Below are 27,181 nucleotides of genomic sequence, written 5' to 3' on the forward strand. Positions count from 1 at the left end.
CAAAATGTTGCTTCCATTTACACAGTCGGACAGAACACCAGTTCCCCGTCAAGCAATATTCATGTCCAGATGTAGCAAATGTTGAGAACGGCCATCAAGCCAAGCCAAACCATCATATTCACGCATACCTATACACACATATACACACCTACATACACTTACACACAACTATATACCAAACTATGCAGGCATAGTAGTCTCGTACGGTCCCGTACGTTTTGTACGCGTACGATGATGTGCGGTACTAAACGAACTAAAAAAAATTATGATGTACGATGACGTTATGTACGTTCACATTTAAAAAAACAAATAATTCTCAAGTCTAAGGGCCTAAGGCTTAGGCCTTAATACTTACTTATAGAAACTTGACATTTGTATAGATTACAAGTTAGTAGTTACAATACTACATAGTACAATGTAAAGAGTCAAGACTCAAAGACTAAAGAGAATGAGCATTACATAAACCAAAATGATCATTGAAATTTGATAAGTAGAGACCAAGTGGCAAGGGCTACAAAGTACTCAAAAAGTGGCAAGGGATACAAAAAAGTGGGGGACCCAAGTGGCAAGGGCTACAAAGTACTCAAAAAGTGGCACACCATAATAGAGAGACTAAATAGTAAAGTCACTAGTCACTAACGCTCTCATCATCTTCCTCATCTTCCTCTTCTGAGCCTTGCTCATCAACATCATCCTCTTCCTCACAAGAGTCGAAGGATGACGGCTCATAATCTCCATCACTAATGAGGTTGCCTTCATCATCATACTCTGGCTCTCGAGGCTCTCTATCCTCGGAAGTGATGGCCACCGCACAAGAGCCGCTTCCGGAGCCTCGCCGCACATAGGTCCTAGGAGCCTCCGTGGGTGTTGATGCTTTGCCTCTACCTCTTGTAGCCCTGGCACCTCTGCCTCTTGTAGCCGATGTAACTCCATGGATGATGACCTTCTTGCGTGATCGTGTGCAAGAAACCCGGCGATCAATCTCCTCAAGCTCCAAGTAGAGCTCACGAAAAATCATTTGCTCCTCAGGGTCTTGCTCTTTATTGACACTCTTTAGAGTGTCAATCGTAAGTGTGAGCTCATCCACGTTGACCTATATCACATTTACAACATTGGACAATGAAAACATAATTAGTATATTCAAACTAATTAAAGACTAGACTCTAGAGTATAGAAAATGGAGTGAGTAGTGATTATAATTTATAATTTATACCTGTCGAGCCATAGGCATCTCATGCATAGAGCGCAACATGCGTAAATTGGAGCGACAATAGATAAGTCGCTCTAATTGCTTCGTTGAGAGCTTGTTTCGGATTTTGGTGTGGATGAGGGAGTATGCGGACCAATTATGCTCACATGCTCCCGATGAGCAATCCTAAAACACATCAAGAGAGACATAAGCTATAAGAGACTATAGTTGAAGAGATTAAGCACAAAATGTAAAAGTTTGAGGCTTGTCACTTACTTGGCCAAGAACCCTCAAAGCAAGTCGTTTGAGAGTAGGCAATTGATAGCCAAAGCTCTCCCACCAAAATAAAGGCTTCACCAAGGATTGCCGCTTCCAACACAAGTTGGAAGTAAATGCGGTGCCTCATTGGTCGCTATAGTTGATTACCTCTTGGAGAAATGCTCCAATGTCCTCTTCTTTTAGCACCTTAAAGAGGTAATTGTTGCGCTCCTCAATAAGCTCTTGATTTGCAAAGAGTTCAGACTTCTTGTAAGCCGGATGCAAGAGAGCCGCAAAGTAATGGATAGGTCTCTTCATCCAATCCCACCGCTTTGTGATTAGGAGGAGAATGTCGTCTCTCTTGGGAGAGTCCTCGAGGTAATCACTACAAGAAGAGAGAGGAAATGTACTAAGTAGAGAAACAAGTATGTAGAATTTAGATATATAGAGAATGACATATGTAATAATAAATATGTAGTTATACCGTGTTCCATCGGGAGCCCCATCTAAGATTGTAGACTTCTCAATCTCCTTGTAAGCTTCCTCCATGAAGTGCCATAGAAGCCCAATAGTTGCCCCAACCGCTCCAACCGAAGAATGTTGAAGGAGAGATTGCATTCAATCACCGTGCGGGCAATCTCTATTTCCGCGATTCTTTGTCTCTCCTTGAGGAAAGACAAGGGGCCGGAGCATCCACCCACCGATTTTGCAAGAGAAGTTTGCTTTGCCATCTTCAGAGGCCGGCCACCATCACTTGAAGACCCCTTGGACTTCTTGGACTTCTTGGAGGAGGCACTACCATCACATGAGGCCGCGGTGGCACCGGTAGCCATGGACATAATTGGAGAGGCCTCTTCCTCCGAATCGGAGCTATCAACATCCGGCGACACGAACTCATCCGAGGTGACTCTACCCTTGCGTGTCTTCAATGGAAGATACTTTCTCTTGCATTCCGCAAGGATATCTTCGGGGATATTAGGACATGGCCCCGCTTGTCCTCCCATCTTTGTCAAGTGGATGATGAGACGGGTGACGGAAGAGGTCATAGCTTTTGGGCAATATTTGCACCACCACTTGCAAGAGTTTTGCTTGCCCCCCACCCGCTCAAAATATCGGCAATGCTTCTCAAAGGCTTTATGAAGAGGAGGCGGCATTATGTAGTATGTAGCTAGTAGCTACTAGTATGATGTATGATGTATCAATAGATTAGAGAGAGAGAGAGAGAGAGAGAGATGATGATCATGATGTTGTATTTACGTCCTCGGGGGGGCCAAAATGACCCATGGGACCACAAAAAAAAAAAAATCTACAAGAGGCTCCCCTCATGTGTGTAGAGAGGGTAGTGGGCTAGTAGCTTTCTTGTGTGTTAGTGTTGTGTGATGATCCAATACTTTGGCAAAGTAGATGCCTAAAGCTACTGGGGAGGGGGTATGTCCGAGAGAGAAGCTCCTCAAAGGTGACATCTCCTTGCAATAGCAATGGGAAATCAGCACGGATGTGTGCGTATGCTGGGCACTCGATGGTGACATGGGCCTCGCTTTCCACTTTGTTTAAATTGCATTGTGTGCATGTCCTTCTATTTTCCTTAATATTCAGCCACCCTCCCGTTTCAATCTTGAGCATGTGTGATCGCGTCCGCATCAAAGTAATGGCCCGTCTTGCCCGGTGGGACATAGGTGTCCTGATATGCATCTGGGTGTCCCCAGTCTTGTAGGTCTCCCAATATCGTGTATTGATGTGTTTGCCGTAGTATTCAAATTTGGACCTGTGTACTGCTGTACTCCATCTAGTGTGTAGGGCTTCAAGTATGCTTCTCTCAAAATTCAGCCCATGCTCATTTTCAGTGCCTTCCTCTATGTGCATGTCCACATGGTCTCCCACATTCCATCTAGAGAACCATTTCCGTATGTCTTCTACGAGACTGGATGTGAGAAATTTACTCTTGTAATTCTTTTGCGGTTTACATCCGGCTTGCCATGCCATGTGGGGTAGACGGCTCTCCGGCATCATCTTAACTTTCATGAGGTATCTGTGTACCCTCTGTAAGGCTTGCATTTCCAAGGGTCTCTTTCCTGTCTCCAAAAGCATCACTTAGTATGGGGTGGTAGTTTTGATCCCCATGTGTCTACATAGGAATTTTTTCTGTATCTTTTCAATGTCATTCCAAGTGCTAGCAGGGATACTCCCCCCCCATACCTCTACACCGTGAAGTACTTTTTGGACCACGCATACATCAAATGCTAGAGACTTGATTTCCCATCGCCTTGTGACACTTTGCTTGCACATGTTCTCAAATTCATAGTATTTCGCTTGTCCTGCATCAATTCTGTTTTGCGCGCAACTTCCCCATGCATGGTTTGAAGGTACATAGATGCCCAAGTACTTGAACCTCTCAACCGCTTGGAGTGCTTGCCCGTCATACGTGATGATGGGCTGATTCTCATTTCTACATGTGTGGACTGACATAACCTTTGTTTTGGCTACATTGACTGACAAGCCCATTGCATTGCAAAATGCATGTACTGCATCCAAAAGTTTCTGTAGAAGGAGTGCCTTGTAGGCAAAGAGAACCACATCATCGGCATATATGAGGAGCAGAAGCATGAAAGTACCAATGCTAGGGTGATCTCCCCCCTCTCCCATAGCCTTGTTAATGAAATCATCAAGCTCATCTATGCATAGTCCAAAAAGCGTAGGTGACAAAGGGCAACTCCCATAGTGCTCCTGAACTCTTGTGAGAAACCTGTGTTTGTCTTGAGTTTACATCTGACCTCTTGGTAGAGACGTCCCACTGCTGCCCTGAGATGCATAGGAACTCCCAAAGTTTCCATACGTGACCATAGCCCTTGACGGGGTACTGTGTCAAACGCTTTCGTGAAGTCCACAAAACAACAATACAGGGTTTTGCCTTTTAGCCTGGTTTCATCCATCAAGACCCGGAGTGTGATAAGGTGGTCTATCGTGCTGTGGCGGGCTCTAAATCCTGCTTGTCCAATGGCACGTTTCCCGTTATTTTCAGCCCATGTGCTAAGATCTTTCTCAATAATGCTTCCAAATAGTTTTGCCATACATGAGCTCACCATGATGGTGCGATAATTAGTGAGCAAACTGCGGTCACCTCCTTCAAAGAGCGCTTTCACCCAGTTTTCTTGCCAATCTTGGGGTAAGTATTGGTTGATTGCTTGATTCATCATATGGTGTATCCATTTCTTAGCCTCAATACCTGACCATTTCAGCATTTAAGAGGTAAGATGTAATGTGTCAACTGCTTTCCCATTCGCCAGGCTTTTGAGGCCTTTAATGACTGCCTGGAAGGTGATGGGCTTTGGATGTTCGGCATGAGCCCCCGTGTATATCGCCTCGTGAGTCCCCGACGGGGCATACAAAGTTTGTACATAAGCATACATTTCATTTAGGCTGAAATCTCCCATCACATCCCCTTTCTTCCCCTTCATGTTACGCCAAGCCTTCTTTGGCTCTTTCTTGAACCTGCTGAGGTCTTGTTGTTCTTTTGAGAGTTCATACATGCGTCTCTTTTTCCTCTTGAGTGTATTGTATTCTCTAGAAGCCCATTCCCATTCAGTTGAGTGTTGTGCTAAGCCTCTCATCTTGCGTTTGGCCTCCTTGCATTCTGCATCAAACCAAGGATTATGAGGTAAACCCTTCCTGGTCTGTTTACCATTTTGATACTTGCCCATAGTAATTTTTTCCGCTTCCTCCATTGCATGTCGGAAGATCTTCCACGTCTCTTCAATGTCACAAGGCATGTTCCGGTTAAACAGTAAGCTATCTAAGAGACTAGCATAGTCCTCTTTCTTCGTGAGTTGCATTTTGTATGACCAATTTGGTGTATTCATTGTGTTGACAATAGGCATACTGGGCATGTGTAGGCATATATGAATTGGGGTATGGTCGGAGGTTGGTAGCCTGCTACCCACTTCAAAACTATGGACCAATTCCAATGCATCGTATCTCACCAAGGCATAATCATTTGTACTCCTCCCATGATTTGCCGTGTAGCAAGTGTATGATCCAGGGTGTACGAACTTATCCGCACCATTCATGGCTTCAAGCTGCATTGAGTTCATCATACTTATCATGGCTGACCCCTGTGCATTCATGATGTTATCACTTGAACATCTATCCCACATAGAACCAAGTATAAGTTCCCCATTCTTATCCGCAGGATGCATTGAATGGTCTGTCAATTGTACCTGTGTGTTTCCAATCCGGGCATTCAAATCCCCAAGAAGGACAACTGCTCCCTCTTGTGCATATATTGCAATGTCTGTACATAGGTCAGCAAAGGGGTCATTTTTGGATAGCTCATTTGTGTCATAAAAAGGTGACTCTCGATGCGGGATATAGCATCCTGCAACAAAGATCAATCCTTTTGATAAGCAAACCTTAACCCATATATAGCGCTTGTGGTCATCGATCTTGCATACCTCAACCATCTTTTGAAGCTCTTCCTTATACATTACAGCTACACCTCCTTGTCCTCGCATTTTGGTACCATTCCACCATACGGAGTGCTTGATATATCCACTAATGTCCGGCAGCCTGCATGTGTTTTGTTCCCATGTTTCCAATAGGAAGAGTATGTCAGCTTGTGGTAGAATATCCACCAGCCCTTCTCCCTTATGCCATGGGAAACCTCTACAATTCCAGCTTGTTACCTGTATGGTCGTGATCCCATGGGTCGAGTGCCCCTATGCATTTTTAGGCGGTGATGCTGGTTTTTTCTCCTTGAGACGTTCCTTCTTGCTGCCTGTTGTGTCGGTGTTCTATCTTCACTTACATAGTACCGAGTGCCTTTCAAGTAGAAGCGTGCAGTTTCCAAAATTATGGCCCTTTTGCGAGCATCCAACATTGTGCATACAACTGCCCTATGAGCATCAGTCTTCTTCTGACCCACTCTATGTGCCCCATATACCCCTGCATCTTGCATATCAAGATTTTCTGCTAACAAGGTGGTAACGTCTACGTTCAATGACATGACTGTTTCCCCCTCAGGTTCTGGCATGCCTCGTATCACAATGTTTTGGGATCTTTTCTCCCTTTCCTTGTATTCTGTAGAATCCTCATGCGTATACATACTCTCATACGTATACATCTCTCCTGTCTTGTGTCCCATTGTCCTCTCTTGTTTCACTATTTGTGCCCAAGATGGAGGAGACCCCTCCGGTGCATCGGTTACATTATTGGTGACCTGTGTTATGTGACTGCCTTGTTCCAGCACTTGAGTTTGCAATGTTTTCAGGGTGTCTTCTTGTTGTTGAAGCTTCAGAGCTTGCAGTGCAATGGTATGATCCAACTCTTGGTTGCGTAGTGTCAGGTTCTTGAGGTCTTCATTTTGGCGTGAAATAACCTCATTCTGTTGTCGTACCTGTTCTTGGATAGACAAGAGCAGTCCCCAAATGTCCTGTGTAGTACATGTGATCGTCGTGTCCCTTGAATCCTTGGGGGGCGTGTCCTTCGGCATTGATTTAAAAGGCGATGAGCTCACTGTTCGACCGCTTCTGGATACCCTTTGATTAATGTGCGTTGATTGCATAGGTGGGGAAACATGCGGCAGTGGCTACATGCAGCAGTGAGACAGCGGGCCTGGTGCAGTGAGGCAACGGCAGGTGCTACACTCTTGGCACTGTGCAATCGCAGCAGGGCAGCCACAACGGGTGCAGCAACAGCCGCAGCAGTAGCGTGTGCAGGGGATGAAACAGCAGCAGCGGGTGAGAGCAGCAGCAGCGCATAGGCAACCACAGGGGTGGCGCGTGGGCAGCTACAGGGGGTGTAGGGGCTGCGCGGTGGGGTGGCGCTGGCGAGGAAGGTGGCGGGTTGGCATGGCTAGAGAGAGAGAGAGAGAGAGAGAGAGAGAGAGAGAGAGAGAGAGAGAGAGAGAGAGAGAGAGAGAGAGAGACCCAAGGAAGCTTGAAGGAGAGACCCGTCACCCAAGGGAGCTTGAAGGAGAGAGATGGTAGACCCAATGGAGACTCGAGAGCTTGAGCCCACTTGATAGCTTCAATGGAAGCACATGGAGATGAGAGGGTAGAGCATTGAGAGGCTTAGGGCTAAAGCTTGTAGCTTGTAGTTGTAGGTTGTGTTGGATAACAAAGGGGAAGGGTTGCTTAAATAGGAGAGGAAGAGCATGTGAGGCTTGACTCTTGAGCAATGGACATTGGCCCTTGGGCAATAAGCATGGCAATGGCCCATGGGCCATGGGCTTGCATTTGGCTTCAAAACTGCCCGTAAACGGCTCCAAAAGGCCTACAAAGTGGACGTTGCAAACGGTCAAAAACCTGCCAACGGTCATAAACTGCCGAAAAAAAGTGACCGGACGGAACGAACGGAACGCACAGGACGGGACGGGTCCGGCCGGACAGAACGAGAGGTTCCGTTCGGCGTACGAAAACTACCTTGTATGCAGGAGTGAAGTTCTGCAACGGCTTTTTACAGAGCCGACCCCTAGATTACATGCAAGCATTTCCTTTAACAGAAAGACCATTAATCGTCTCAAATCCTAAGCCATTTATGCCATGGCTGAAAAGTTTGTCTTTTTTATGCTTATGACAAATACACAGTGTATAACTCAGACGGCATCTCTCTTTACCAACCATGCATAGTACTGCAACAACAAAAAACCGAAGCTTGTAGTAAGGTAGAATATGACACCTGTGTTACTTGAGCTGCAAGCTCCATTTTAGCAAGTTCAGACAGTGGCGAAAATGAGCAAAAAAAAGACCTACTCCAGGGCTAAGTGAGGGCCAGAGTATGCCCTCACCTCAGTTTATATAAGATGGCATGCACGCTCCCAGAGCTAGTAGGTTGGATGCATTCGGCCGCCCTCAACTGCGCGAGCCTACAAGTGCCATTGCCTGGGGAAGGCGATCGAGAGTGGACAGGGGCCGCCTACCCCGTGTGATGATATCACTCGTTTCTTCACGCTTTGATGAAGCGGGGGTAAAGTCCCATTATATGGCAGTTTCCATTGGCATGGCAAAAGGGTATCATTATTATGCAACCATGGGGGGGGGGGGGTTGTTTTGGGGGTTTTTTTAAAGAACTTATGACCAGTATACTATTGTGTGTGTGTGTGTGTATGTGTGTGTGTGTGTGTGTGTGTGTGTGTGTGAGAGAGAGAGAGAGAGAGAGAGAGAGAGAGAGAGAGAGAGAGAGAGAGAGAGAGAGAGAGAGAGAGAGAGAGAGATCTCCTGCTCTATTTTTAGGGGTTTAGGCCGCTCCGCCAATTCCATAAGTTGTTTGGGAGTTAGGATTTTTAATCCTAACCCAATTTGTTATTTGGGCCACTTGGTGAGAATCTGTATGTTGGTTAATCCTTCTAGTTCTTCTGCTTCTAGTAAGGTTTAGGCCCCTTGGCTGGGATCTACACGTTGGCTAGAGTCTTCAGTGACTTGACACATCAGTGGTTTGTGACATCCCCCTTCTTGAAAGAAGAGTAATGGTCCGCGATTATATATGCAAAACAAATCAAGTCAGATCAAAGATATCTAAGGGTCATCCTGAGGGTCAATCCCAAGGGTCATTCAGTTTTCTCATTCCATATCAAAGCTCTTGATATTCCGGCGTAGCCAAATTAGCCATCACACCCAGACCACATTGATCTTTAGAAGGTGTCTCGATCCACAAAAGTTACATACCTAGGCAATCTCACCCAATTAGGAATATTCAGTGGTTGACACATCATGATGCAACACAGCTGATTGATTACAAATGCATGTTATAGGACATAGAAACATACAGTCGCCGATGAACACTCCACCCGCAAATAACCAACAAGGTCGGGCTATGAGCTATTCAAGGACTCCTCATCACTCCTCCCGTAAACAACCTAAAAAGGTCTGGGCCGTGAGATATAGAGGCCTTTTACAACCAAACGCTCCCCAGACTGTAACCTACGTCGCTTGGAGGTTCCAAGAGTATATACTTCTCAGACTTTAGCCGATTTTCTTTTCAATACTCCTCTCAGGAAAGCCCAAGCCATGAGTAAAACACAACTTTGCAATCACAATTTCCTCCTGAATACTCCTCCAAGGAAAGCCCGAGCCATGAGTATCCAAAATTGTTCCCAAAAACATTGAAACGAGTATCAAAACCAAAATCAAGCAATCGCAAATTGGCACCAAGACAAGTCCAAACAATAATATCCATTTCAAACAAAAAACAACATTCTCAAACAAAGTTCAAAAAGTATCTAAATACAAAACAAGTGTAAAATTCATTTTGGGTTTGCTTTCAATAGTCGAACTTTAAGGACGACTCGCTTGTCTTTTTGCATCAAAGTGACGGTACGATTCTGGATTTGGATGGTGGCATCATTCTTGTCATGTCAAGCCATGCCCAAGAGAGCATCGCATTTGCCAAACTTCATAATGTGAAAATATGCCTTTCCATGGTATCCTTAGATAAGGATCGAGAGAGAACCAATGAGAGGTACAATCTTTTGAGTTTACCCTATGGCTAACTAAGCTTCAATTTCTCAAGCAAATTGGTCACACTCGAAGTCCATTTGCTTGAGGAACTGTGAATGGATAAAATTCTTGGTGGCTCTCGGGTCAAAGAAGATAAGTGCTTTTAAGCCATTGAATTTTCCATAGGCTCTCCATAATTCATTGAAACTTTCAAGATTAATTCCATAAATGTCAAGAACAAGTCCAATCGCAGTTCTAGCTCTTTTGGCTGGAGGTTGGCCTGAGGGTCTATAGGCTGTCTGAGCAGGAGTGGGCTCTAAGGGTCTATCTGCTCTTCGGGGACAATTATAAACATTATGTCTTGATTGAAAATATCCAAAACATCAGCCTTCTTGTAATAAAGTTTCTCGTTGTTGTGGCGTCAAACGAGCCCTTTGTGTTGGATTTTCACAAGAATCCCAAGAATTTGTTCGTTGTGGCCGAGGATTCTTATTGGTTGTCGGTTGGTCCTTTGTAGTAAACTCTGGTCTTCCTTCCATAAGCTTCTATCCGACCGCAGCATGGTCCATGAGTTCTTGCATAGTAGTTGCTTGTTTAGAGAGACAACATTTCTGTAACGGTGATGGCAGTCCAATTGTATAGCACTCGCAGTGGTCCTTGTCACAAATTGGTGATGTGGCTGCACGGTACACACACACACACACCCTCTCTTGGCATGGAACAATCCCTGGCGGGTAGAAATGATGATGTGACTGCACTAAACGGATCCGAGAAATACGAAAAGCTGCTGATGTGGCCTGTTGTACGGATGCCCGCGTTTTGCGACACCATTCGTGGAAGAAACATACGGAAAAGCAGTGTTGGACCAGCTTTTGGCTACGCAAGGCAGTTGAGAGAGAGAGAGAGAGAGAGAGAGAGAGAGAGAGAGAGAGAGAGAGAGAGAGAGAGAGAGAGAGAGAGAGACTTTTGCTTTATTTTAAGAGAATTTTGAGTTTCATCTTTTAGGGCTTCTACTTTTGGCATCCCTTGTAATGAATAAATAAGTGGGCAAGCTTCCCACTTCTCAGAGCATCTGGACGCAGAGTCTGAGAGTGAGAGCCTCCCACTCCCTTGTACTTTGAGTTGCAGATTAATACAAAAAGAAATACCGAAAGGGGTGCCTGTCTTTGGGGCCAGTATTTCTAGGCACGGAACTCCACCGGGGCCAGTGTCGAATCAATTGTGAATTGTGAACTGTTTTGAAGTGAATTCTTGTGGTGTTGCGGTAGAATCTCGACTTGGAGTGTCCAAGTCTGTTACAGTGCTATCAAAGCATGGCCGATTTCTCTTCTACCGGGACATCCGATCCTTTTTACGCGGCACTTATGGCTTCAGACAAAGATCAGTCGACTTCCTCTGCATCTGGAGATGCAGAAAGAGATCACGAAGAGGATTCACACGAGGAGTATGGCCGGCCTTGGCCTACTCAGGCAGAGCTCGAAGAGATGGAGCGTCAACGATTGATCGATGATGCAACAAAGATAATGCTAAATTTTGCGAAGGACCCCAAATTTGCAAAATTTATAAGCCAGACCTCCTTCAACGAGGTGCATTCAGAGTGGCGGCAAACCACAAAACCCCTCAAACCAGCACTCAAGAAACCTCCTACTCCAAGGATGTATACAGAGCAAGAATTAGAAGAGGTGGTTGATGCACGAATTTCTCAGCTTTTTGACACGAAGAACAAAGCAGAAAAGCACGACAAGAAGCAAAAGAAAGGAACTGACTTCCCGGATTATTTGGGTCGTCAATCTTCATTTGCATCGGCAAGAAAGCAGAAAAAGTGTGTTCGATTTGAAGGAGTACCTGGTTCTTCTTCTTCTTCTTCTTCTTCTTCTTCTTCGAGTTCTTCTAGCTCCTCTGACTTGAGCGAAGAAGACAGAAAAGGGAAAAAGCGAAGCAAAAAGCAAAGCTTCGGAAAGGGCAAGAAAAAGGCAAAGAAGTCTAAATCTCGCCGAGTTGTTGATAGTTCTACAGAGAACTAGTCTTCGGATAGTTCGGACTATGACTACATCAGCTTTTATGCAAAGAAGAAGAATGTTTATAAAGCCAACCAGTATGACTTTCTGGAAGATAAAAGCAAGAAAGTCCGAGAGTTCAAGGAAGGTGGACAGTCAATTAAATTTGACACATTTTCTGGATATAGAGATGCTTCAAAGGCTTTGGCCTTCATTCAACAGTTTGACATAGCTTTCTCTAGAGGGCGTTACTCAGAGCACTCCAAGATTCGGAGGGGCTACCTCTTACTTTAAGGGAAATGCTCGCACTTGGTGGTCCATGCTTCTATTAAACAAGACGGCGCCAGTTAAATGGCTAGAATTTGGAGGGCTTTTTATTTCTTCTTGGCTGACTCGAGAGTACGAACGCGACATACGAACTGCTTGGAACCATCTTCGGATGACCAAGAAGGATACATTGGACGCATATTGCAAGAGATTCTCGAGCTCTTTTTGTAAGGTGCAACGGAAGTGAATGTTGAACTTTGCTCAAGATGAGTACTCCGAACTGTGCTCAAGGGTTCCTTTTACTTACGGAAGGGAGAGCCTTCCGTTCCTTCAGTGCGAGAGTGCAATGGACACAAACAAAGTGGTGAACACTGTGAATGAAGGTGCTGAGATTGAGAGATAGAGAGAGAAGAATACGACACCAGACAAGTTGTCAAACCCCTCCTCCAAGGGCCCCTCTCTTGATGGCGAGAGAGGTCTATGCTATTGATTGCACAGGTCTAGTACAAGATGCTAATGCAAGTTCGAGAGGCTATGATGCAATGTGGATCTAAGTTGGGAGACGACGGCGACGACGAGAGCGGCGACGACGTATGGCTGAATTGCTATCTGTTGTTTGTTTCTCTAACTGCTGAAAACGCTGATTGCATGCTGTCCAAAAACGCTGATTTCTTGCTGTCCAAAACGCTGGTTTGGATGGCTGAAAAACGCTGATTTGCTGGTTGAAAAACGCTGAGTTCTGCAGGTGCAAAAACGCTGAACTGCTGGCTTTGAGTCGCTGGTTTGTATTGCTGAAAAACGCTAATAGTCCAGGCTGAAAACACTGAGGTTTAAGGGCTGAAAATGCTAGCCCTTCAAGGCTGAAAACGCTAGGGTTCAAGGGCTGAAAACGTTGGGGGTTCTGTGGAGGTTTCTTGCTTGAGAAGCTATCCAGAGGGCCTGCTGCACTCGGTGCCTGTGCTCTCCTTCCTCCTCCTACCAGAATGCACTAGCGCTAGGTTTTCTTTTATACAAGCTCTGCTATTTTGCCCTACCCAGTTCCCAACAAAAGTCACTTTAAAATAATAAGTGAAAATGGCTAAAATAGGGAAAATAGGTTTTTTGTACTATAAAATGCTCCTGATGGAATCTGATGGTAATGATGATGATCATGATGTGTGCAACCAGAGGATATCCAAACATGCATGATGTGTGCAACCAGAGGACATGCACAGCCTACGAACAGACTCACAAAAGTGCCAGAACACTCCTAATCTAAGTGAATTGAACCCATGTCATGAAGTAGCTTGTCCACGTACACATAGGGTTATATGTGCACGTGACACTTTTCTACCAACCTCTTCATTTAAGAAGATCTCATTCAAAGAGCAGATTGAGCGGTTTACCTTGGGACTTCCTACAGAGATCCGAGATCACTGCTTAGAGCAAAAGTCAGATTCCATTCAGGAACTAATGAGTCATGAGGAACGGAGTTTTGCCATTCATTCAGGCAGTTTGACCTACCCCACAGATGAAATCATGCCGCAAAGGACCGAACATACTTCGAACAATGAAAGTGGAAAGAGGAAGAGCAACCCAGAAAAGAAAGAAAAGAATGCACGACCCAAACTCACTCCTCGAGAGAGAGCCCTTTACATCAAACAGGGGAAGTGCTTTGGATAAGGAGAAACTGGGCACATCTCGGCAAAGTGCCCTAAGAAGGCACCGAAAGAACAGAATGACAAGGATGAAGATAGGCCCGAGGGTTCGAAAGCAACTGAGGAACGTGGATGAAAAGGCAAGATGAAAACAAGACTGGTTCCAGACTGCATGGGTATTGACCCAAGCGCGATGGACGAGAGTACAAAATTTTGCCGAGCATGGGACAAAGTGCAAGACCGAGAAGCCCTGATTTTCTTTGATGGAGGAGCCAAGGCCAACTTCATTTCACCTGAATTGGCGGGCGGCTCGAGATCACACCCGATCAGATAGGACCACTGGCAGAGGCAGTTCTAGCAGCACCCGACAGGGATGTAGCCATTACGCCTGTCATTGGCGAACTTCGATTGCATTGTCAGGGGTATTTGGGGCATGAGGACTTCTGCATAATGCCCTTGGAAGATTGTAATGTCCTCTTGGGAATTCCTTGGTACCACAAGAACAACGTCATGGTCGACTATCGGGTGAGAAAAGCGACTTTGACTACAGAAAAGGGAAGAACCATTGTACTTGATGTGAAACTTGAGGGAAAGTCTGTCCTTATTGTATCGACTTCAGTCGTTTCGATATTAATGAAACCCAGTCTGTTTGTTTACTCGATCTTTTTTAAAGAGTTGAATGATGAGGATAGGACAAATATGTAAGAACTTGATAAAGAACGATAAGATTTTCTCCACACTCATGCCGATTGCTTTTCAGAGGGCCTGCCAGGCGAGTTACCACCCGCTCGTCCCGAGGATCATACCATTGATCTGATACCTGGAAGCACACCACAAAACTGGCCACCTTACCGTGTGAGCCGGGCCCAGAACAAAGAAATTATGAACCAAGTAAAAGACCACTTGGAAAAGGGTCTTGTCCAGCCTACTACTTCACCGTATTGCTCTCCAATATTGTTGGTTTTGAAGAAAGATGGATCTTGGAGAATGTGCATCGATTATAGAGCTCTCAACAAAATCACCATCAAGAGAATCGATGATATACTTGACCGACTACAAGGATCCTCGTGCTTTAGCAGGATCGACTTGAAGAGTGGATATCATCAGATCCGAATCGCGCCGAAAGACGTCTAGAAGACAGCTTTTCGGATGACTTTTGGGTTATTTGAGTTTTTGGTGATGCCATTTGGCCTAACCAATGCTCCTGCAACATTCAACCGGATGATGGACAGGATTTTTCGAGAGTACTGACTATTTGTTGGCACTTTCTTTCACGACATCATTGTTTTCTCCAAGGATGAGGCAGAACATAGAGAACATCTGCTACAGGTCTTTCAGGCATTACGAGATCACAGTTGGTGATTAATGCAAAGAAAAGTGAATTTTTCATACCAGAGAGACACTTTTTGAGACATATTGTCTCAGCAGCAGCAGGAGTGCAAATGGACCCGGCCAAGATAGAGACTATCTGTGATTGGTCCAATTTGAAGAATGTCCATAAAGTTAGAAGCTTCTTGGGATTGTGTTCGTACTACATGCAGTTCATTAGAAAGTTTGCAGAGGTTGCTTCCCCTTTGCATATTTTGACATAGACAGGAGTCCATTTCTCGTGGGGACCCACATAGGTGACTGCCTTTCAGACATTGAAAGAAGAATTGACTACAGGACCAGTTTTGACTTTGTCGGATTGTCGGACTTGCAGAAGTCATTTGAAGTATATTGTGATGCTTGTGCTTGTAGTCTGGGTATTCTTAATGCAAGAAGGCCGTGTCATTGCCTATGAGAGCCGATTGTTCTCAAGGCCGGAATTGACAACACATATTTATGAGAAAGAGCTATTGACGGTTATCCATGCTCTTACTCAGTGGCGACATTACCTACTCGGAGCAGATTTTACTGTCTTCACAGACCATCAGAGTTTACGCTACTTCTTGTCACAGAAGCAGCTATCGGAAAAGCAGATGCGCTGGACGAACATCTTGTCACAGTTTCACTTCTAGATTGTCCATGTGCAGGGACAGAAGAATTTGGTGGCAGATGCTTTGTCTCGGAAGCCGTTGGTTCTGGCTATTTCCGTGATATATCATAGGAGCTTCGAGGATATGGTCGATCAGTATGCCGCAGATATAGATTTTGCAGATATTTTCGTCCGGATACGGAGTGGGGAGTTAGTAGCAGGATATTTCATTAGGGATGGCTACTTGATGAGGAAAGCCATGTTGTGCGTTACACACCCGTTGAGGGAAAAGGTTATGACCGAATACCACTGTCCACCTTTAACGGGTCACCGCGGCATTGCTACCACCTTGAAAGGGGTAGAGAGAGACTTCTTTTGGCCGATACTCAAGAAGGATGTGGACGAGTTTGTGCGCAGTTGTGCGCAGTCGCTTGGTATGCCAGAAGTTAAAGTTTGACAAGCATAAAGCCTTTGCCTATACCCAACCGCCCTTGGGAAACTATTGCAATGGATTTCATTTTTTATCTCCCGAGAACATAGAGTGGTCACGATGGTATCTGGACTGTTATTGACAGATTTAACAAGCAAGCTCATTTCATTCCAGTGAAGAAAACACTCAAGCTAGATCACTTAGCGAGACTGTTTGTGGCCCAGATCTTCAAATTACATGGCATGCCCGAGACGATTGTCTCCGACAAGGACCCCAGATTCACGAGTTTGTTTTGGAAGGCAATTTGGGAGAACATTGGCACGCGGTTGAAGTTCTCGTCATCTTTCCACCCACAGACTGACGGGCAATCTAAGATTGCCAATTCTGTGGTACTAGATTTATTGAAGTCTTACATCTCGGATCAGAAGACTCAATGGGAAAAGTATTTACCTTTGGTGGAATTTGCCTACAATAACACGATACACACTTCGACGGAGAAGGCGCCATTTGAGATTATTTAAGGTGCTACAAAGGTTCCACCCTTCCTAAGCACGAAAGATGAGATTTTTGAAGCCGATGAGTACACGCGCAACTTGGACACGGCTTTTGCCAAGGTCTGCAAGGCTTTGCAGAAATCTCAAGAAAGACAAAAAAAGGCAGCAGATCGCCATCGTCGCGATTTGAAATTGAAGGAGAACGATTGAATGCTCTTACGTTTTGAGAAGGCACGCTTGAGAAAGGAAAAGGGAAAGGAGAGGCTTTTTCCAAAGCTTAGTATGCGATACGACAGACCTTTCCAAATCTCCGAAAAGATAAATGATGCCTCCTTCCAACTGAAGCTGGTGCTACAAAGGTTCCACCCTTCCTAAGCACGAAAGATGAGATTTTTGAAGCCGATGAGTACACGCGCAACTTGGACACGGCTTTTGCCAAGGTCTGCAAGGCTTTGCAGAAATCTCAAGAAAGACAAAAAAAGACAGCAGATCGCCATCGTCGCGATTTGAAATTGAAGGAGAACGATTGAATGCTCTTACGTTTTGAGAAGGCACACCTGAGAAAGGAAAAGGGAAAGGAGAGGCTTTTTCCAAAGCTTAGTATGCGATACGACAGACCTTTCCAGATCTCCGAAAAGATAAATGATGCCTCCTTCCAACTGAAGCTGCCCGTCACTTGGAGGATTCACAATGCTTTTCATGTGAGTCTCCTAAAGCCTTTTAAACGCAATGTGCCCGAAGATGGGGAGCCTGATGAGCAACCCGAAGTGGAAGAAAACGAGGAGATCCTTGTTCCCGAACAAATATTGGCACATAAAGACAGAAAGATTAAGGGTAAAGTGATAAGGCGGTTCTTGGTTAAATTGAAGAACTATCCTGCATTGGATGCGAAGTGGATGGAGGAGGAGGACCTAGCAGATACTCGTGAGTCGTCAGATTGTGAATCTTTACCTTGAAGCTTTTGGTTTAGCATAGTCTATTCCAAATGAAACCCCGAATTCAGCTTGGCCGGATATCTGGTGCAACGGGTATGCACAAGAGGGGAGTTACTCCGCTCTCCTTTGTCAACAGATGTCTCGATTTTTGAGACTAGAGTCATTGATGTCTCTTTGAGCTTCACGGATACTGAGAGCTGACAATATTCTACTGTAATGACTTTATGAACTGGAATTCCCGATGATATGATACTGATTTGTTCTTGACTTGTTTAAGTGCAGGAACTGATAGACGAAATGACTGCAGCATTTTGGTCTGAATGATCTCGATAGACATGGTTGCAATAGGGATTAGTCAATCGGACATCTCTAAGGTCCTGAGTGGATCTAGATGCGATTGCTAATTGCATTGCCGATAAATCATGGTCTGAGATCCAAATGAATGTTGAATGTGATTTGTCATGTGATGTCATGTGATGTCAAGTGATGTGACTGTAGATTGGTACATGTGCTAGATGTGTGTTCCTAGTGCGTCGGTACTAACAATCAATGTCTGCTAAGACAATTTATGGCTTTTGTCTGTTTTGCAGGCGTAATCGAGAGCGATTACAATGCTTTCAAGAGGGGGGTATGTCACAAACTGGTGACGTGGCTACCCGACACACACACACACACTCTCTCTCTTGGCATGGAACAGTTCCTGGCGGGCAGAAATGATGACGTGGTTGCATTGTACGGATCCGGGAGATACGGAAAGCTGCTGACATGGCCTGCTGTAGGGAAGCCCGCGTTTTGCGGCGCCATTCGCGGAAGCAGCGTACGGAAAAGCAGTGTTGGACCAGCTTTTGGCTACGCGAGGCAGTTGAGAGAGAGAGAGAGAGAGAGAGAGAGATGATATGATATATTAACGTCTACAAAAGGCCAAAATGACCTATGAGACCAAATTGATTACAATGGTGAGTCTAGTACCAAGTCTGGGTACAAACAAAGAAAACTACAAACTAGAAACTGAGATAGGAGTGCTACCGACTCCTATGGGTGGCTGGTAAGCTGAGCAATGGTATAATGCCACAAAGGTACAAAATGGGGATAAGTGTCACCATGATACAATATAGCACTAGCATGAAGTCTATATTTATCAACACTCTGGGTGTCGTGCTAGAATACTGTGGATCCTCTACCCCAATCTTTGTCAATGCTGCGTGGCTCTCCTCCTAAGTCGTGGTCGTCTCGATCTCCCCAGCTCTATAGCTCGGTCAATGAGAGTACCACTGGTGTGTATGGGTGGGAACCGAGCTCTGTGGTGGTGGTGGCCCCTCTGCCTCTCCCCTCTGCCTCTGTGGTACTCGGACTGAAGAAATTTGAGATGCGTCTCTGGGATTGCCTCCGTCTATGCCGTCTCAATAGAGAGTCTCTATATTTTTGTATCTCAAGTAGAAATAATCCGAGACATCTCTAATCTTGATATCTCATGACTCTATCTAACGAGTCAAAACCATCTCTGAATAAGCAGTGAAAGCGTCCCTGTATCTCATAGTAGATTGTGCAGTGACATATGTAGTGAAGCTCTACCTCTGGCTCTACATGGCATAACTGACATATCCTACTGTCTGCCTCTGAATCTACCTGTCTCAATCCCAAGCTGGTGTGAAGATGTGCGTATCTGGCCTATGGCACATCGTAACCCATGAGATAGATGTGTGTCCATGTAGCTGGGCCGTGTGACAAATCCGTCTGTCGTGAGTTGGAGAAGATGCTCTCTATAGAAGGCCCTCTTCGTACCCAACTCCCATGATGGCTCTATCCATGTCCTCCTGGGATCAAGTTGGATAAGATCCTGTTGAATGAGTCTAGTAATCTCCATCCGTTTAAGAGCCAAAGATGGTGCATCAAGAGAATACTGGAAAGGGGGAAGCCTGTCCATGCTGAAACCATGCCTCTAAAGCCATGAGCTCATTTGTGCATACCAACATGATGTATCTCCCTGTAATGCCAGTTGTCTGGACGACTCAAGAGCAAGCCAAGCATATCTGTCCCTCGTGGTGTCCCATAAGCTATGTACAAATGATATTGATCTAGTAAGTGCCTCAATCTCCATAGATGGGGCAGCCAGCTCCGCTCTTATGATGTCATGTGGAATTGAGGCCTTGGCTCTAATCAGCCTACAAATCATAGATACCAAGGGCCTCTCCATATTACTCTATCCAGCATTGTCAACAGATGGTCCCCAAACCTGAACCCCGTAGTGCATAATTGAAGCGACCAAAGTGTCGAGGAGCCAACGCTTTGTTCGAGGTTCTGGAACTGAACCTGCGAACAAATCCTCTCTAAACTGCCTAGGGCTGCATTAGCACGAGTCAATCTAGTGTCTGCTGCCACTCTCAATGTGAACCTCGGTCCACTAAAGACCACCCCAAGATATGTGTATGCATCAATGTACTCCATACTGTCTTGACCATATGTGAATGTAGGTGCTGATCTCCTGACCCACTGTGGCGTGGTATTAAATACCATGACCTTGGTTTTACCAAGGTTGACAGACAATCCACTATCCCGAGCACCTCTATCTCCTCCTATGTCAATATAATCAGAGACCTCATCAACATACATACCAAATAAAGTAGAGGACAATGGGCATCCCTGTTTCACTCCAATAGTGGAGTGAACTATGTCAGATATCCCCTCTAGGGTGCGTACATGACCCATCACTGAAGTGTACAATGCCATAATCCCCCATATCAGCTCTGTGAGTACCCCCAATTCCATGAGTCGGCACATCAATCTGGCCCTCGGTACTGTGTCAAAAGCTTTGCGGAAGTCCACAAAGCTGCAATATATCCGTCTACCATGTGCTCGACCCTCCTCAATGATAGCTCTGAGTGTAAAGACATGATCCAGTGTGGAGAAACCCCTCCTGAAACCAGTGCCCGTATGCCCATAGTCTCTACCCAACTGCTCAGCCTATGCTCAAGGATGGATGCATACAACCGTGCCAATGTGTGTCCTACCATGATAGTACGGTAATTCCCCGGCATTGTGGGGTCTCCTGTCTTGAAGATAGGTACAATAGTAGACAATCTCCAAGACTCACGAAAGCCCTCACACATGACACGGTTGAACAACCTTGCAAGCATCTCTGCCAACAAGTCCCCAGCATGTATAATGTGCTCTGCTACCAAATCCTCATGATCCTGTGCGCGTTTGGTCTTCATCCTGTCAATGGCCTCCTTTACCATCTCAGTGGTAAAGAAGGTGCTCGTAGCCAGACATGGCTGTGGTGGATCTGGTAGTGGTGGCTGTCCAGGTACAATGTATAATGATGTTGCATATCACCCCCATATCTCCGTAGAAGTAATTATTGGTGAGGGAGACTGCTCATGGAATAGACGCCAAGCCTCTCCTGAATCTCTACTAAGAAAGAGCTGATATAAATACTGCTCCATCTAGACCAATAAAGCTCGCTTCTGCCGTCGTACTAGTCGTCGTGTAGCAATATAAGACTGTCTATAGGTGATCACTCCCAATGCAAGCTCCCGCTGGATCTGAGCTCTTCCTGTCGACACTCCTCATCATACCAGCTGTTCTGAGGCATGTGCCCAGAACGACGTCTCTGACCAGGCTAAGTGTGTGGGTATGCCTCTGTCGCTGCCCCATGTAATGTCACTGTCAGCATAGACGTGATCTCCTCCACTGTGTATACTGGCTTTGATGTGCATAAAAGTCTATGTATATCCTTTGCATAGACTGAGTCAGTCTCTGGTGTAAAAGTATAGCGTGGACGTCTACCACCCCATGAGGCCTAAGATGTATTGTACTCAAAGGAGACTGATAATGTCAAAAGTGCATGATCTACTGCTATCCCAATAGGCTTGGGTCCCACTGTAAAATCCTAAATGTGAGAGATAAAGCTCGGATGTATCAGAACATAGTCTACAGTACTGGCGCCATGTCTGTGTGGAAAACAAGTAAAACTTGTAGATGATGGGAAGGTCGGTAAGCCATTCAGTATGGCTAAACTGTGAGTAGTCGTCATCTCCCTGAGGTATCTCCCATACTCTGTATGCACTTTGTCGTGTGAGCATCTCTCAAGCCCCATCTCCTCTGGCTCTAGCTCTCTGAGCATCTCCTCTGAGGTGTCATAGAAAACCGTCTGTGAACTGCTTGGACGGGCATTGAAGTCTCCCAATAGTATAATGTCTCCATCCTTGGAGAACTCCCAAATATCATCATCGAGTACAGAGTAAGGAGACTGTCCTCTGGGTGAAGCATATACTGAAGTGCTAGGAGGAAAATAGCAAATGGCAATGTACAAGAAACGTCCAATCTCTGCCCTCAACCTCACCCACATGTATCTGGCCTGATCATCTCTCCAAACTATGTGCAACAGTGGTTGGAGCTCCTCTCTGAAAAAAATTGCTACACCTCCTGATCCTCTAGTCCCATGCTCAAATTTGGTGCATGTCCGGTAAGCTGTCTCCCATCTGTATCCTGATATATGCGGCATCAACTGTCCTGGAGCCTGATGAATCTCTGAGTAGAAAACAATGTCTCTGTCTCTGAAGCTGTCCTCAAAGGCCCCCACATCAAGTCTATACGAACCATTACAGTTCCAAACCGCCATCCTGAGAGTGGTCCCATAGGTCTCGCACTGTCATGTAGAGCGGCGCTCTGTAATCACTACTGGCCCATCTCTGTAAAAGGCTAACTTTCCCTTCTCCCTTGTTGCTGTAATCTCCGGCATGACCTCTCTCATATGTGCAAGTTGTGAGAGGGTAAGGTCATCTCCTAAAAAGATACCTGTTTTCTTGAGGATTGACCTCTTCTTTTATTTTCTTCCATGGAGGGAAAGCGCAAAATGAGAGCCCGTTCTTTTGAGCTCCCATTACCTTCATTCTTCTTGCCCACTCTCCAAGCTTGTGTGTGTGAGGGCTTCTCCACCCCCATCATTGACATGAGGCTCTTCACCTCTTGGTCCACCTTATTTGAATCTTTTAGGCCGGTCACTCTCACGTGTAGAGTGCGTACCCTTCTTCGTTGTTCCTCTTCAAGTGTCTTGTTAATGATGTCGGGTGTAGCCGGAATGTCCTTGCCCTTCCCCTTCTTGACAACTTCAATCCACTTTTCAGCCTCTTCCACCTTCTTTTCTCCCTCCTCCTTTATCTCTTTGACTTGCGCTCGTATAATATTCAGCTCATCTATCATTGATGGCTGAATTTCTCCATCTTCAAGGCGTCCTCTCTCTTTAGTTTCGGCAAGTTACTTCCGAAGGGCTGAGATGTTACCTTTTAGAGCTTGAATTTTAGCCCGGAACTCTATGCGCTCTAGCTCCCTCGCCTTTTCCTCCCACTTTTTCCATTCAAGGAGTGAGCTCTTCTCTTTCTTCCACTCTTCCATGTGAACTTTGCATTCTTTCAACTCTCTTTCAATGGCTGTCATCCTCTTGCTTGTGACCATGAAGTGCGCCACCATCTTTCTTGCTTGTTTGTTTCACTTCCTTGTGTCCGAACTGCTCCTGCTCTCCCTCTGACCTGTGTAAACTTTAGACCTGCGCGGTTTTCAGCACCTGCGTGTCACTGAAACCTTCGCGAGCTGGCTGTCCAGAGCATTCTGCGCACGCTCTTCGCAACAAGTGGCCATCAGCGCTGCAATTTGCTCAAAATGATGTTGGATGCTGATGCAATGGCTGACTGCTGAATGCTGATGCTACGTTGTCGGTACTACTGCTGATGATGCTTGTCTGCTATGCTGAGGGTACTGCTGCTGCCAACGCTAGGGCTGAATTCTCTCAACGCTGGAACTGCAACAACTCAATGCTGGGCTGCTAGGTTCTGATGGCGATCAACTCCCAACTGGTATCGTTGGCTGATGGCTGGACGCTAGAGAGAGAAAGAGAGTTGCCACGTCATCAAAGGTTCTGATGCTCTCGTAATTAAGGTGCTGACCCGCACGCTGTTTGCTGTTCGCACGCACATTTGTCTAAGAGCCCACGCTCTACTGCCCTGCTGCCATGAGACCTGCGTGGATAGCTGTTGTTGCGCGCTGGTGTTGAGGGTTACGAGAGAGAGAGAGAGAGAGAGAGAGAGAGAGAGAGAGAGAGAGAGAGAGAGAGAGAGACTTTTGCTTTATTTTAAGAGGCTTTTGAGTTTTCAGCTTTTAGGGGCTCTACTTTTGGCATCCCTTGTAATGAATAAATAAGTCGGCAGGCTTCCCACTTCTCATAGCATCTGGACGCAGAGTCCGAGAGTGAGAGCCTTCCACTCCCTTGTACTTTGAGTTGCAGATTAATACAAAAAGAAATACCGAAAGGGGCGCCAGTCTTTGGGGCCAATATCTCTAGGCACGGAACTCTACCGAGGCCAGTGTCGAATCAATTGTGAACTATGAACTGTTTTGAAGTGAATTCTTGTGGTGTCGTGCTAGAATCTCGACTTGGAGTGTCCAAGTCTGTTATAGTCCTCCAAGGGAATCAACTTGAAGAAAGACACCGGAAACATCAAGGAACCTCTGGTTGTAGTCTTCCATAGTCTCCATGGCAAGCATTTTCAAGTTTCCAATTTCTGACAGAATTTGTACCTCAAACGGGGAGGTCATGTAGCTTTGTGCAAAAATAGTCTCGAAAGCCTAATAAGTCCTTGGAGCATGCGGCTGGGTAGCAATGGAGCTCCACCATTGCATAGCATTATCTTTGAGAAATCTTGTGGCTCGAGATATCTTTGATTCTTTTGTGTAGTTCCCCAAGGTATAGATGTTGAACTATCGTAGGAACTACAAGGCTTTCTTCCTATCTTTCACTCTAGAAAAAGTGAAAATTCTATTCTAGTTCCCCATTCTTGAAATGTTTTAGTTGATTTGATGCAAACCTCGGATGTGGATAATAGGGATATCCACAAGGGCTCCAACCATTGTACCCAAGAGCTGGTGGCGGTGGCAGCAACGGCAGTGGGAGAGGGGGTTGCATCGGAGCAAGGTCAGACGATTGTACCATGTTCGTGAAAACTCCCCCAACTGGAATAAAAGATTGAGTAGGTTGTCGGGTAGAGGCTCTTGTACTTTCTAGGGCCGGAGGAGATGGTACTGCCTGAGGCAACCCAAGGGTTAACATGTAATGGAACTCCTGAAAACTTTGCATAACCGGGAGATTCTGCTTAGGATGCCACGAAAGTATGTTGTGGAGCTCGTCGAGGAGAAACTGCAAGTACTCTATAGAATCCAGAAACGCCATCTTGCTTTGTCTATTCTTGGGAGGACCATTACGCTTTCAAAAAAGCACACGACTAAAGCTCTAACATCACGTACGGGTCGGCGGGCACCACGTACCAACTGAAAAGAACAGACTAAGACAAACATTCAACATTTCAAAAAATTGAACAAAAAAAGGAGATTTCACACAAGGCACGGAGTGGTGTAGTTCCACCCCCAAAGTGCATTGGCCCCAAACTATGGTGCCCCTTTTGGTATTTCTTTATACTGCTTCAACGAGGTACAACGCTAGCAACTCGGTTCCGCATCTCCCGTGGGTAGAATGCCAGAGAGTGAGCCCTTGTACATATTAAAAGACCCTTGACCATCCAAAAACAATTTACAAAGGTTGATAACATGGCAACGCTATACCGATTTTTGCATTCCACGCTGACCCTTGACGTGGTAGCTGTACGGATTTCCGCAAATTGCACTACATCTTTTGGGGCACCAGTTTTTGGTCTCGTTGCTTTTAGAACTGATGCTTTTCATGTACTTGCTTTTGGGATAGGCCAAGGACCTTTATAAGCGTGCCACTGCCTCTTCTCTTGGCAGATTGGCTTGGGAGCACTGTGAGAGAGAGGGCACTCGGACTTTCTACTCTTGCAAGGTAATAATAAAGGAATACCTATAGAGGCGCCGATCTTTGGGGCCAATATGTAACAGACTTGGACACTCCAAGTCAAGAATCTACCGCATCAACACAAATAACCACTTCAAAACAGTTCACAGTTCACAATTGATTCGACATTGGCCCGGCGGAGTTCTGTGCCTAGAGATATTGGCCCCAAAGTCTGGCGCCCCTTTCAGTATTTCTTTTTATATTAATCTGTGTTCAAAGTACAAGAGTGCGGGCAAGCGCTCACACTCAGACTCTGCGTCTATATGCTCTTAGTTGTGAGGCCCTGCCTACTTATTTAAAGAGTACAAGGGATGCCAAAAGCAGAGCCCCAAAAGCTGAAAATCAAAAGCCCAAAAAAAAAAAAAGCAAAGGCTCTCTCTCTCTCTTGCTTGTAAAATAAAGTAAGTTTCCAAAAGCTGTCCATAAAATAGCTTTTTTTTAAATAAAGCAGAAGAGCGCTCTCTCTCTCTCTCTCTCTCTCTCTCTCTCTCTCTCTCTCTCTCTCTCTCTCTCTCTTCAATGACGTAGAAAAAGCAAAAGGGCTCTCTATATCTCTCTTGCAATTGCGTAGCCTAAAAAGCAATGCCCAAAAGTTGAACGCTGCTGCTGCAATCAGCGCCGAAAATCACGGGATTCCGTATGGCAGTGCTACGTGTCAATCCTGCCGGAGATCACGCAACCACGTCAGCACTTGTCTACCGGGGTGTGTGTGTGGATGTGTCCTCTGCTGCCCAAGCATGACACGTCACCAATTTGTGACATACCCCCCTCTTGAAAGCATTGTAATCGCCCTCGATTACGCCTGCAAAACAAACAGAAGCCATAAACTGCCTTAGCAGACACTAACTGTTAGTACCGACGCACTAGGAACACACATTTAGCATATGTATCAACCGACAGTCACATCACACGACATCATAGGACATCACTTGACATCACAGGACATCACATGACAAATCACATTCAACATTCATTCGGATCTTAGACCATGATTTATCAACAATACAATTAGCAATCACATCTAGATCCACTCAGAACCTCATAGATGCCCGATTGACTAACCCCTATTGCAATCATGTCTATTCGAGATCATTCATACCAAAATGTTGCAGTCATTTTCTCTATTAGATCCTGCACTTGAAAACAAGTCGAGAACAAATTAGTTTCATATTCAAAATTCCATTTGATAAAGTCATACAGCAGAATACTGTCAGCTCTGAGTATCCCTCAAGCCCAAAGAGACATCAGTGACTCTAGTATTCTAAAATCGAGGCATCTGTTGACAAAGGAGCGGAGTAACTCCCCTCTTGTCCATCCCACTGCACCAGATCTGCGGCCAAGCTAAATTCTGGGTTCCATTTGGAATAGACTATGCTAAACCAAAAGCTTCAAGGTAGAGGTTCACAATATGAGGAGTATCTGCTACACTTCACATCCAATGGAGGATAGTTCTTGAATTTAACCAAGAACCGCCTTCTTACATTACCCTTATTCTTTGTATCCTTATGTGTCAAAATCTGTTCAAAAACAAGGATCTCCTCGTTTTCCTCCACTTCGGGTTGCTCATCGGACTCCCCATCTTCAGGCACATCACCTTTGAAAGGTTTCAAGAGACTCACATGAAATGCATTGTGAATCCTCCAAGTGTCAGGCAGTTCAGTCGGAAGGAGACATCATTGATCTTTTCAGAGATCTAGAAAGGTCCGTAGTATCGCATACTAAGCTTT

General features: G+C 45.4%; 2 protein-coding genes across 3 annotated transcripts in view; both read right to left on the minus strand.

Moving 5' to 3' along the window:
* The window catches only part of LOC147463071 (arogenate dehydrogenase 2, chloroplastic-like), a 79,152-nt gene that overhangs the window by 6,471 nt on the left and 45,500 nt on the right, over positions 1–27,181 (minus strand). The gene's annotated exons all lie outside the window — the stretch shown is intronic.
* Positions 298–8,382, minus strand: LOC147463072 (uncharacterized). 2 transcript variants are annotated; one of them, XM_086487062.1, is made up of 2 exons: positions 1,214–8,382; positions 298–1,093 (listed from the first exon to the last, which is right to left on the minus strand). In XM_086487062.1, exon 1 carries the CDS (start codon positions 7,002–7,004, stop codon positions 6,123–6,125), a length of 882 nt encoding a protein of 293 aa, XP_086343188.1. In that variant the 5' UTR covers positions 7,005–8,382; the 3' UTR covers positions 298–1,093; positions 1,214–6,122. The 2 variants fall into 2 exon arrangements, with proteins under 2 accessions (XP_086343188.1, XP_086343179.1); XM_086487053.1 differs by having other exon boundaries at positions 1,214–6,105.

This window comes from Adiantum capillus-veneris, chromosome 2, assembly GCF_014529385.1.
Source record: "Adiantum capillus-veneris isolate H3 chromosome 2, ASM1452938v2, whole genome shotgun sequence".
NCBI lineage: Eukaryota > Viridiplantae > Streptophyta > Polypodiopsida > Polypodiales > Pteridaceae > Adiantum > Adiantum capillus-veneris.

Bases quoted from the DNA above. Each gene is read 5' to 3' on its own strand.
- LOC147463072 (XM_086487053.1), bottom strand. From the start codon at position 5,955: ATGCGAGGACAAGGAGGTGTAGCTGTAATGTATAAGGAAGAGCTTCAA.